Raw genomic sequence first — 12,312 nt, 5'->3', positions numbered from 1 at the left:
GTCATCAAGGAGGAAAACTTTCCAGAATGACCTTTGCCGCGCTTTCGTGGCAGTGAAAGAGGTGCTGGGGCTCAAGCAATCCATTTGCTTTCACAGTTGATGTGCCAAGTTGTGAGGTTCCAGGGCTCATCCTAGCCAGCCCCGGTACAGATTAAGCACTGATGTTTTGGCTTTTGGCCCAATCCAGGCTATGCAGAAGTGCCCAGAAATGGTTTGAGTTTTTGACATGAGTATTTGGTGAAAACTCATGTTGGCCGAAAGTGATTCGCTCAGCCACAATGGGCAGCATCTGTATTTCCCAAGATTTTCCACCAAATCTTCCTTTCTTTCAGAAGGGGGTTTAGTTGCCACCAATGCATTTGTCTTTGGGATGTGTCTTCTCATGGAAGAAGCAAAAATAACGGGGCAGGACCTTCATAGGTCAGCTGGTATTGGACTTGGTGTTGGATTCTCTCACTGGCATCCAATAACTTCAGTCTTGTGCCTTGCTTGGACAGACCTCATCAGGTTCAGTTTTATCCCCCTGTGTATTTTGTTTCTGGGCAGCATGTTCTGCTGAGTTGTGGTGTAGAGTCTGTATACAGAGACTGCCTGGTCCCAGCAGCGCCTTGCCAGACCTGGGTGGTCTCCAAGACACCTGCCTATCCCCCTTCTGCCTCCTCTCGCCACGGAGCAATGTGTCCTCAGCACACAGATGATCCAGATACTGTCAGGGATGCCTCACACTCATCGTCCCTCCTCTTTCTCTTTCTCACAGGGGTTTGGCTCAACCGCTATCGGAAGCAGCTGGTGAGGTCCATCTCGCCGCAGCTCCTGGTGGAGATCATCGGCTATCTGAGGAGGCAGGCCAGGTGCAGGAGGCGAGCTCCCTGTCGGAGCAGGTGAAGGTGGTAATGGATCTCCTGGCTAGAAAGGGCAGCTACGCCTCCCAGTCCCTGCAGACATACATTGAGACAACCAATTCCCAACTCTATCTCCACATCACCGTCTATGGTAGGAGATGCTCTCCTTTGTCTCCTGTATGTGTGTCATGACAGTCTGTGTGTGTGGGCAAATGTCAGCACCGTGTGCCAGCAGATGGGAACCTGTAGCATTCACTGAGCCGCCAGGTGCACCATGGGGGGCTTTGTTTGAGTAAGGACAAACTAGGACCTCCGGGTCTGCTCCCCTGCCCCGCTTCGATTAAGGCAACCAACTAGGGACGCTACCTCTGAGATACTTTGAGGCCAGAAGGTACCATCGCAATCATGTCGTCTGATCTGCTGCACAGAATGGCCACCAAACCTCATCCACCCAGTCCTGTGATAGACCCCCCACATCCTCAGGCTGAGAAACGGTAGTCACAGCGTCTTAGAAACACAGGGTGAGAAGAGACCACAAAAGTCACCAAGTCTAACCCCCCTGCCCAGGTGCAGGATTTGTCATGTCTAAACCATCCCGGACAGGTGGCTGTACAGCTGCCTTTGAAACCTCCACTGAAGGCGCTTCTGCCACCTCCCGAGATGTATGTTCCGCTCTCCTGCTGTTCCAGCAGTGAGGAAGTTTCTCCTGAGGTTTAATCTGGATGGGCTGTGCTCCCCATTGCTTGTCTTGTCCTCCGTGGCGAGAGAGAGCAACTTTCATCCACCGTTCCGGAGGCAGACGTTCAAGCATTTGGAGATTCTTGTCACGTCCCCTCTCCGCTGCCTCTTTTCCAAGCTCTGCCTGCCCAGCTCTGCCAGCCTTTGCTCACAGGGTTTGCATTCCATCCCTTTCATCACCTTGGTTGTTTGCCTCTGGACCCTTTCCACTTTTCTCCACATCCTTTGCGGAGAAGACTGGGCGCAGTGCTCCAGCTGAGGCCGTTCCAGGACACTCTGCCTCCATGGCACTCACTGCTGCAGGGGCGGTTGGAGCTTCGCTTCCAACACTCACCGCTGAGCCCTGCTGAGCTTCTCGGCGGTGGCTTAGAACATGACAACGGCCCGATTGGGTCAGACCAAAGGTCTGTCTAGCTCAGTGTCCTGTCTTCCGACAGCGGCCAATCGGGTGCCCCAGAGGGAGTGAACAGAACAAGTAGTCGTTGAATGATCCCTCCGTTGCCAGTCCTGCCAAACAGAGGCTAGGGACACCATTCCTACCCATCCTGGCTGAGAGCCACTGATGGACCTGTCCTCCGTGAATTTACCAAGCTCTTTGGTGAGCCCTGTTATAGCCTCGGTCTTCACAACATCACCTGGCCAGGAGTTTCACAGCTTGGCTTTATGTGGTGTGAAGAAATACTCCCTCTTTGTTTGTTTGTTTTTTAAACCTGCTGCCAATTAATTCCATTGGGTGACCCCGGTTCTTGTGCTGTGAGGAGTAGATAACACTTCTCTCTTAATTTTCTTCACATCAGCCATGATGTATAGATCTGTATTATGTCTCCCTCAGTCATTTCTTTTCAAGCTGAGAAGTCCCAGTCTTATTAATTTTTCCTCACGTGGAAGCCGTTCAATACTTCTAATCGTTGTTGTTGCCTGTTTCTGAACCCTTTCCACCTCCAATATATCTTTTTTGAGATTGGGTGACTAGATCTGCACACAGTGTTCAAGATGTGGGCGTGCCGCGGAGGCATAATGATCGTTTCTGTTGTATTATCTATATCCCTTTCTTAATAGCTCTTAAATAATCTGTTTGTGTTTTGACTACTGCTGGCCTTTGACTGGATGTTTTCAGAGAACTATCCACAATGACTTTCAGACTTTTCTTGAGTGGCAACAACGAATTTAGCCCCCATCATTTTGTATGTCTCATTGGGATTCTGGTTTCCAGTGTGTGTTACTTTGCATTTATCAACAATGAACTTCATCTGCCGTTCTGTTGCCCGGTCATTCAGGTTTGTGTAGCCCCGTTGGAGCTCTTAGCTGTCTGCTCAAGGCTTAACGATCTTGAGTAGATGTGCACCATCTGCAAACGTGGCCACCTTGCTGTTTACCTCTTCTTCCAGATCCTTTATTACTTGTGGCTGAGTTGTACTCCAGAGGCAGCTGCTGTTCAGGGTTGGCCTGGGGATCGCAGTAGTTTTGCTCGTTAAGTTTGTAAAGCACGCCTGGACCTTTGGAGATGAATAGGGCTGCACGACAGTTCACCACAGCTGTCCATTTTGCCGGAAAATCAAGTTTTAGCATCTCAGCGCTAACATGGCTACACAAAAACAAGCAGTCCTGTTGTGCCTTAGAGACTAACACAGTTATTAGGTAGGAGCTTTTGTGGGTAAAAGGACAGCAGTGTAGGAGACAGAGCTCTATCAGTCGGTTCAAGTTGGGTCCCACGTAGGGTTGACAGCCTTAGCAGTTAAACCCCATTATTTAAGTGGCTCTGGCAGGAGGGGTTATGGGTTTGACCGCGAGTGGCTAAGAAGCCAGCACTTTGAAGCAGCGGGATGTGGAAGAAGAGCTTGGGTGACGGGCTGTTGCTGGAATGCCGGTGTTTGGAGAGCAGGAGAGAGACTGGAGCCTCCGTGTCCCAGCTTGGCAATGCCTCACCATGGGAAGCAAGAGTGCCAGGCTGCTGTCTGCTTGATCTGTCTCTCCATGTGTGTGTTAATGGCTCTGTGGGACCGGGGGGCATCTCTTCACCCTGAGCACAGTGGCTGAGTTCAGCCCCTGCATCCCTTCTGGGGAAGGAACTGCTCTTTCCTACTGCCCCTGGTGTGCTATGACCCCGGAAGGGAGATGGGACTGAGGAGGAGGCCATGCCAGCACTTGGGCCCTCTCCCTGGCAGCAGAGCTCTCTAGATTACCAGGATGAGATGCTGCAGCCCCTGTGCGAGCAGCCCACCTCCACCTGTATCCCTGGTAGCTTCCCGAGGGATTGTGTCTGGTTTAGGAGCCCTGCCTGGGGTGGTGCTGTTCCACACCGCCCCCAAGACGGGCTGGGGCTCAGTGCACATGTCTTGGCTCCTCTGGTGCGTCACACATACTGCACCGTGAAAGACCAGACTGCCCTCGGCACACGGCTGTGGGTGAACATGGCGACCCAGTGCTCGGGGATCTGGCTGTGGCCAGGGCTGAACAGAGTGAGCGGGTTTGCAAAAGCTTGGCCCAGCATCACAGGGGGATGAAATCTAGGACTGAGTTTTTGTGTGGGCAGAGCTACACCCCACCGGCTGCCCAGGACCAGCTGGCTCCGGCTCTCAAAGCCTCCCAGCCCATGCACCGATTGTCGTCTTATCCCTCTGCTTCAGGCATCCCTGCAGCATAAATAAATATAAATGATGCCTAATAATTTGCCACCTCGATATGTGGTGTCATGGGGAAAGTGTGAATAATGCAATCAGGGCTTTCCAGCCTGGAGGCTAATAGCATAGAGCAGCCCCTCCCTACCATGACCGCATGAGTCTCCTTCCGTTTCATTTCAACCTGCCCGCAGCCCACAGGCTCCAAACAAGAAGTCTTGTGCTATATTTAAAAAGTAATGGCCGTGTTCTGACAATGATTTACTGAGCACCACAGTCCCCATCCCAAGGGCTTTGCAATCTAAACCCTGCATGGAACGCACAAGGCCGACATGGGGCTACCCCTGGGAAGCACGCACTGGCAAAGTGGAGTCACTGACAGCATAATCTGAATGAGTCTGGGGAAGTCTTATTTTCTGCAACATACATCTTCTTTCAGCCCCTGGCGGTGCATATTTCAGCAACAGAGACTAGACTTCACCTGCACTCCCGTAGGCTTTGTCTACACAGAAAAGGCTTTTTCAATATGAATTTAAACTGTTATATCGGTGTGACCTGAGCACAGATCCAAAGGCGAACACGCCTTCTGCAATAAACAAATGGCTTCTGTCAGTTTCACCTTTCTTGCTTGGGAAGGAGCTGAGGTTAAATCGAGAAAAGCCACTCGTACCTCAGAACTAGAGCGTCCACATGGATAACAGTATTGCTAGAACATAAAACTTCCTTGTGGACAAGGCCTGTGAGTGCCTGTGTGTGTCATTTGCACCTCCTCCTGACCCGTTGCAGCTGAGTTGGGCCAAGAGAGTCTAGCAAGGCAAGCGGCTAAGAGGGAGGGTGTCCAAAGATGTACGTTAATGACCCTCTGCTTCAATGTACAATTCCGTTTCGAGGCTCTGCCATACTCTTAAGGGAGCAGGAGACAGTGGGTGGCATTCCAGTGTATACCACCTCTGAGCTGAGCTCTGCCAGTGGAATTGTGCTAATTCACAAACCAGGCTCATGTGGAAGCCTCAGAACTGTGTATTTCTGGGTAGGGGCCTCTGAGAGAGGGTCTTGTGCTGACAGATGTGGAGCTGAACTTGTGCTGAACCAGATCTCACTTGGGTGCCTGTTGTAACTGGCAGGCAGAGCAAGGTGCTAGCATTACCAGGAGAATGAAGGGGTTGCTAACAGAATTCCCGCTAATTTTTTTCCATCCATGGGTGGAATAAATTTTTTATGTGCACTGAGGCATGTGCAGAAGTGCTCTGCTAGCAGAAACACAGGCTGCTGACTGTGAGTGCCTTTGGGCGCTCTGCTAGTTAGCTGGGCCACAGCTGAATCTCTGCTGGGAGGCCGCCCAAGCGCTCAGCTTCCAGAGAGCACTGGTTGCTAAGGGACATTTGGCAAGCATAGTCTGAGGCCTGAGGTTCAGTGCCCGCTCAAATTTCAGCCATTTAAAAGGAGCCTGGATGAAGTGCTACAGCGCATAGAGCAGGGAGAGCCATGCAGGTGCTGGGGGGCTGCAGGAGAGGACTCCATCAAACTTAGGTGGTTCAGTGGTAGGTGCAGTCTCCTGTCCTGACATTCAGGCAAAGAATTACTTGACAAAGCAGGGGTAACCAGCTGCCAAACCACTTCCAGCCCTGTCAGCTGGTGGGAGTGTCTAATGAGGACTCAGCCACTATCACCTTCCGTCTTGGCTGTGGGTTTTCAAACCCACTTCCCTGGCTTTCAGGAGCTCCATCTGGCTTCTCTCCCCCGCAATAATGAGAAAAAACCAGACTCTGCCTGTTGCTTAGGCTTGTGGTTCTTGTCTCTCTCTTGACCTGTTTTGCTTCTCTCTACACAGACCTGATGGTGCAAAAGCATTTGGAGAGTCTCCAGAACCGCTATGGAACAGGTGTGGAACTTGGCCAACTGGAGAGGCTCACGAACCTTCTGCTTGTGGAAGGCTTGACGGACATTCAGCAGAAAGAGCATGACATCATGCAGATTGAGGCCACCAAAGGCATGAGAAACGTCTCCAAGAAAATCCCGCTGGAGAAGCTCTTTCTGCCGCTCTCGAAAGTCAGCATTCCTCCTCGAACTTCCGTGACCGTGGGTGTGGCTGGGATTGGCAAAAGCACTTTGGTGAAACTCTTTGTCTGCATGTGGGCTAAAGGGGAGATCAATAAGGACATCATTTTTGTGCTGCCTCTCACCTTCCGGGAGCTGAACATGTTTGAGAAAATCTCTGCTGAGAGGCTCATCCGGTCAGCATTCCCTCACATCACAGAACCCACCTTTATCTCCAGTGGCGCTGCCCGGACTTTACTTATTCTGGATGGGTTGGATGAGTTCAAGGCCCCTTTAGACTTTTCCAACACAGTTGTTTGCACAGACCCCAAAAAAGAGATTCAAGTGGACAGTCTGCTCACCAATATTATCCGTGGCAACCTGTTCCAGGAAGCTTCCATTTGGGTCACGTCACGACCCACAGCTGCCAGCCAAATTCCTGGTGGCCTGGTTGACCGGATGACAGAAATACGAGGTTTCGGAGCTGCGGAGATCAAGGACTTCTTGGATCAGATGTTCCTTGAGAACAAAGAGTTATCCAGTCAAGTCTTGGGTTATATCAAGGCTAACCGATCTTTGTACACAATGTGTACGGTTCCTGCCTTTTGCTGGATATCTGCCTCCTCAATGGGCTATTTCCTAAAGAACAGCACTGATCAATTCCAAGAAATGGCAGCCGTTCCTAAGACCTTATCAGAAATTTACTCCTATTACTTTAAAATGGCACTGAATAGTGATTGGCAGGAGAAGCAGAGAGAGACCCCCCAGACAGAGCAAGCCATGTACAACAGCAAGAAAATTATTGGTAACCTGGGTCGACTGGCGTTTTATGGCCTGCTCAAGAGGAAGTACGTGTTTTATGAGCAGGACATGAAAGCTTATGGCATAGACCTCTCATCACTACAAGGCAGCTTGTGCAGTCGGATGCTACTCAAGGAGGAGACACAGTTCTCCACTGTCTACTATTTCTCCCATTTAACGCTCCAGGAGTTTTTGGCAGCCACCTATTACTACACCTCTGCAAAGCGCGCCATGTTTGACCTCTTCACTGAGAGTGGCATGTCCTGGCCCAAGTTCGGTTTCCTCAATCACTTTAAGAATGCCGTGCAGAGGTCCCTGCAGTCGGAGCATGGACAGCTGGATATCTTTGTGCGCTTTCTCTCTGGCCTTCTCTCCCCGCAGGTGAACAAACTGCTCTCCGGTTGGCTCTTGGTGAAGGATGAGCACAACAGCTTCCGAAGCCATGTGATCAGCTTCCTGCAGAGCTGCCTGAACACGGACTATGTCATCTCCTCCAGGACGGTGAACGTCATGCAGTGCTTGTATGAAGCGCAGCACATGGAGCTGGCCAAGACTGTGGAGGAAGCTCTGAAAAACGAGAGCTTGGCCGGGATGCTAACACCTGTGAACTGCTCTGCCCTGGCTTATCTCCTGCAGGTTTCTGAGGTGTGCCTGGAGGAGACGAACCTCTCCAACTGCCTCACTGACAATATCTGCAAAAGTCTGCTTTCCCAGCTCCTCTTCTGCAGCAACCTCCGGTGAGTCAGACTGGGGCTTCAGGGAGGGAACCAGACCATTCCCGCATTTCTATGACATGCAGTAGAAAGGAGCAGCCGTTTAAAGGGTATGTGGCCGTTACATTATTCAGGACTGTTGTCCTGCAAGCTGAAATACACTCATGAGGATGGCGTGGCCCTGGGGTATTTATGTTCAGGGCTGGGGGATGAAAGTGGAGACTTTTTTGAGGTTTTCTAGTCCTTGAGATCCTCTGGGGACTGGACTAGAAGACCTCCTGAGGTCCCTTCTAGTCCGATGATTCTAGGACTATTTTTGGTTCTACCACTGACCTGCTGTATGACCTTGGGCGAGTCAGTCCAGCTCTGTGCCTCTGTTTCTCCACTTGTAAAGAGGACAGGATAATACCTGCTCCACAGGCATGGTGGGAAGCTTGGTTAATCCAGGGTGTCCTGGAGGATTGGATGGGTGAGATTCTGAGGCCTGTGACGTGCAGGAGGTCAGGTGAGAGCATCATGATGGTCCCTTCTGGTCTGTGGGTCTACTACAGAGATGAGCAGCCAGGAATAGTGGGTAGACCTCATGAGTGACCCCTTCGTCGCTTTGTTGGGCCTCAGCAGCACTTACCTGTTCCTCCCCCTCTCTCTCAGCGCCTTCGGAGCAGGCGAGTCCCCTGATTCACGCTCTGTCCCTGCACGTCCCCCACTCTCCTCTGAGAGCTGAAATGCTGCAAGCAGCTAATTTAGCAGAGTGAGAGCCGGGTGATTCGCAACGCTCCAGGCAGTGTTGCTGTCCAGTGCCCCATTCGCTAGAGGCACGTGTGGGGAGAAAGGCAGGGGTCAATGTGCCGCAGGTGGAGCTCCGGGGGCTGCGTGCAGTGTGCAGTCTGCAGGCCACAGGCCCTCCACCACTGGTCTAATATATTAAAACTACCTGGTGGTCTGTGGATGAAAGGAGCCGGGGAAGTGAAAGCAGCAAAGCTAATACACCAGCCATTGGGCTGTGTTTGCTGCTACCGGTGCCTGTCCATGGTTGCTGAGCTGTCCATTGAACTACATCGTGGGGGCTTCTGAAGAGACCAGAGTCTGTAAGTGGGGAGGGCAGAGAGAACAAAACTAATAGGAGGAAGGCAGTTTTCCTTGAACTACTTTCATGTGGTACCTGCACCTCTGAGGAGAAGAGGCTAATTCAGTCGCCCTCACTTTTGAGTGCCTGTTACCGTGGCCGGTGTCACTTTAACTAGGCGAGGGATGATACCCTGGCCTCATAGGGCTAGCAGGGACCACGAGAGGCAAGCTAGTCCTGTCCCTGGCACTCATATTGTGTAGTACTTCTCCACTCGGACTCGGATCCCTCAATCCCTCCACGCTGGCCAACAGACGGCCCTTAAAAGACTCTTCATTACTGCCGGGCTGGGTGGGCGAGAATCAGCAGCTCGCAAGGAGAAGATTTCGCTTTCCACTCTCAGATCCCTGAGCAATCTGGGGCTCTGCTGGGTCTTTAACGCTGACCAGTTATGTACCGTGTGAAGCTTCGATAGACAGTCAGCTGTCGCTAAAATTAGACTGAGTACGTCCAGGTAGCAAGGACGGGCTCTGGCTCCGACACGGTGCGTTTTAGAGGTGTGCATATCTAGAGCATGTATTTAATGGTAATGAATGACCTTGTGATAAGACTTTATAAAGAGGGACTTCTGAGGCAGCACAGAGACCGGTATCGCTACACCCAAGTAGGCTTTGCACTCCTACAGTGCCTTGCATTGGAGGAACACCAAGAACTGACGTGTGACTGCTGCGTAAGCGAAGCCCCTCCAGGTTTTTAGAGGCCGTACCTTTGGAAGAACAGCACCTCCCAGAGTTACCCAGGCGGCTGGTAAGCGTGACTGTTCTCTGGAGAGAACAGACTCCTCCAGTGCTGGGTGTACAGAACATTCTCTGGCCATGGGGAGAGCCATTGGATCTCGCTGCCTTGCTGGCGCATGCGGGAGCGGAGGCCATTTTAAAGGCACTGTCTCAAGGGGCACGCTGCTTCTGCGAGGGGTTGCTCTGTGAACAATGGAGCAGAGATTTTACACAGCTCCGGGCCTCTTTGTTTTCTCTGAGACCTCTCATCTTCTCCTCCTCCTGTTATCGATGTACCTTGTTCTCAGCCATCACGTCTGTTTGCTTTGCTGGCCAGGCTGGACAACAACAAGTTTAAGGACAACGTGATGGAGCTCTTGGGGAGCGTGCTGAGCGTGAAGGATTGTCAGATACAGAAGATGAGGTAAGCGTTGGCATTTGGACCGTTTTGGAGTGTCACTGCCTTGGCCCCATCAGCTAAAGGGCAGGGACTATCCCACGCAGTCACATGAGCTAAGCTGGGGTGTCAGACGTGACCTCGACACACCATTCCACCCGGCGTCTCTGCCTGTTCAGCCCCTCCACATGCAGCAGTCAGTAAAGGGAGCAGCACAAGGGCCTTTAGGAAAGAGAGGGAGGGAAAAAACCTGAAAGTGTCCTACAACCCCCACTGTAAACCCAGGACAATGCCCCCAGCATGAGTAGCCTCCGTAGCTCTGCCTGTCCCCTTTCAGAAAAGATCGATTAGGAGGGGAAAAGGAGCAGAAAAGAGCAACAAAAATGATCGGGGGGCGGGGGTGGGACGGTTTCCACAGGACAGCAGCAAGCCGTGGGTGGGGGGCTGGGGATTGGCCCACTGGAGTGCTACTCCCCACATTGCCGTGCCCCGCTTCCTCGGGGCAGGGCAGGTCTGGAGCGCGGCCGGAGCCAGGAGGAGCGCCCATGGGCTCAGAGGCCGCAGCGCTGGTGCAGTGCAGGGGGAGGTGCTGTGAGCTCTTCGGAGACTCGGCACTTGTCACCAAAGTTGCCAGGCTCCGAGCAGTGCCGGCACTCCCCGGCCAGCAGCGCAGAGAACTGCCCAATGCCATCAGCCGGCAGGTTGCTGGAGCCTCTCCAGTGAGGTTTGAGCAGCCAAGTGACCCAGCCGGAGGGGAGGGGCTATTACGGGAGGGGGTGGGGTCAGGTCTGTGGCCTGTGATATGCAGGAGATCAGACGAGTGGCTCACGATGGGCCCTTGTGGCCATAAGATCTCCGAGTCTGGGAGTTACTTGGAAGGGTAGAGTCAGGTCGGGGTAGTCACCATGTCTGAAAACTGCAGGGCAGACAGCTAACCCCACAGGGCACCGAGTACTGGGCTCTGCTCCTTACTCTCCTGCCCCTGAGAGCAGGAAACCCTCCCCAGTCTGGAGCACCGGGCCCCAGCAAGCGGAGTTGGCCTTTCCCCACCTACTGCTTCCTTCCCAGAGCTCTGTGCACCTGCCCAGACTCCGTCTCACTCCTGCATGAGTCACCATCCGCCTGGTGAGGGACAGCACCTTCCCACTGGGGCCTAGCCAGACAGCACCGTCAGCCCCAGCCCCAGAGCTCTGCCAAGGGCAGGGTCGTCTCGCTGGGGCTGTGGGACTCACTGCAGCAATGAATTCCGGTCCAGGGAGGGGGTCTCAGCAATCAGCACCTCTCCCTCACCTGCCTTTGCCCCCGATCCACGGACCATATAACCCTCGTGGGGAACTGGCTCCCAAAGAGTTAACAGTATTGTACAATGAATGAATGGGATTGTGCTGGTCAACTGCAATACGGTCGCTTCCATGATGCATGCCCTGTCAAATCAACGTTCCCTTTCCATGCCGATTTGCTCCTCTGTGTCCTGGCGGGTTATGTGGCTGGCAGTGGGTTTCTAGGGGTGTAATGGGCTAGGGCATTTGTATTTGTCCTCCTTAGACCAGAGACTAACACCATTATTTTTTCCCCTGGGCAGCTTGGCAGAGAACCAGATCAGTAACAAGGGGGCCAAAGCCCTCGCTAGATCCCTGATGGTCAACAGGAGCCTGACGGTACTCGAGTAAGTTCTGTGTGTTTCCTAGTTGATGTCCTCCATCCCATGGGCAAACACAGGCATCTGCAGGGCACTCGTGCCTCATCAGCTGTTTCTTTCCTGAAAAGAAAGGATGAAATAGAAAGTGTGATGAAGGCTGACTTTTAATTTCTCCTCACTGGACGTACCTCCTGCAGTCAGTCCCAGAAGAGATGAATGTCGTCCATGTAGTGTTTGACTGGCGACCAGGGAGGGAAATACTCACTTGTTTTCTCCTTCAACACCAGCTGTCCCCAAAGCTCAAAGTTTCCAACACCAAAACTGCTGGAGTGGTTGAAATCCAGGAAGGAAGGAAGGCTCATGCTGTGCCCTCCAGTGGAGGAATAACACACGGGTGGAATCCCTACGCTGCTCCCCTGCCACCCCATGTTCTGCAGGAACGAGCGGTCCAGATTTCAGGATTCTTCTTGGAGTGGGCTCTGCACATTCCCACTCCTGGGATGTTCTGGTGGAGCTCACCAAAGCTTCCCCTTGCAGAATCCATCCCAAAGACCTCTGGTGGCTTGGTAGCAGCGTTCGCTCCTAGCTCACTGGTGGTCTGAGCTAGTGTCCACTGAAGGCGATGGGACTCACGCCTACCCTAGGGACGTGGACATTACCTGGGGCAGTCAGGAGCCTGTTACAA

At 52.6% G+C, this 12,312-nt stretch overlaps 1 protein-coding gene across 1 annotated transcript in view; it reads left to right on the top strand.

Annotated features, from left to right (window-relative positions):
• Positions 1–863: 863 nt before the first annotated feature.
• The window catches only part of NLRC3 (NLR family CARD domain containing 3), a 28,888-nt gene continuing 17,439 nt past the window's right edge, over positions 864–12,312 (top strand). The window contains exons 1-4 of the mRNA XM_075010743.1: positions 864–993; positions 6,030–7,773; positions 9,929–10,015; positions 11,571–11,654. Coding sequence (XP_074866844.1) covers positions 894–993; positions 6,030–7,773; positions 9,929–10,015; positions 11,571–11,654 — 2,015 coding nt within the window. The 5' untranslated portion in view covers positions 864–893. The remainder of the gene's footprint in view (positions 994–6,029; positions 7,774–9,928; positions 10,016–11,570; positions 11,655–12,312) is intronic.

This window comes from Carettochelys insculpta, chromosome 16, assembly GCF_033958435.1.
Source record: "Carettochelys insculpta isolate YL-2023 chromosome 16, ASM3395843v1, whole genome shotgun sequence".
In the NCBI taxonomy this organism is placed as follows: domain Eukaryota; kingdom Metazoa; phylum Chordata; order Testudines; family Carettochelyidae; genus Carettochelys; species Carettochelys insculpta.
The sequence above is the reverse complement of the archived record's forward strand: the minus strand, read 5'-3'. Positions and strand labels throughout refer to the sequence as shown.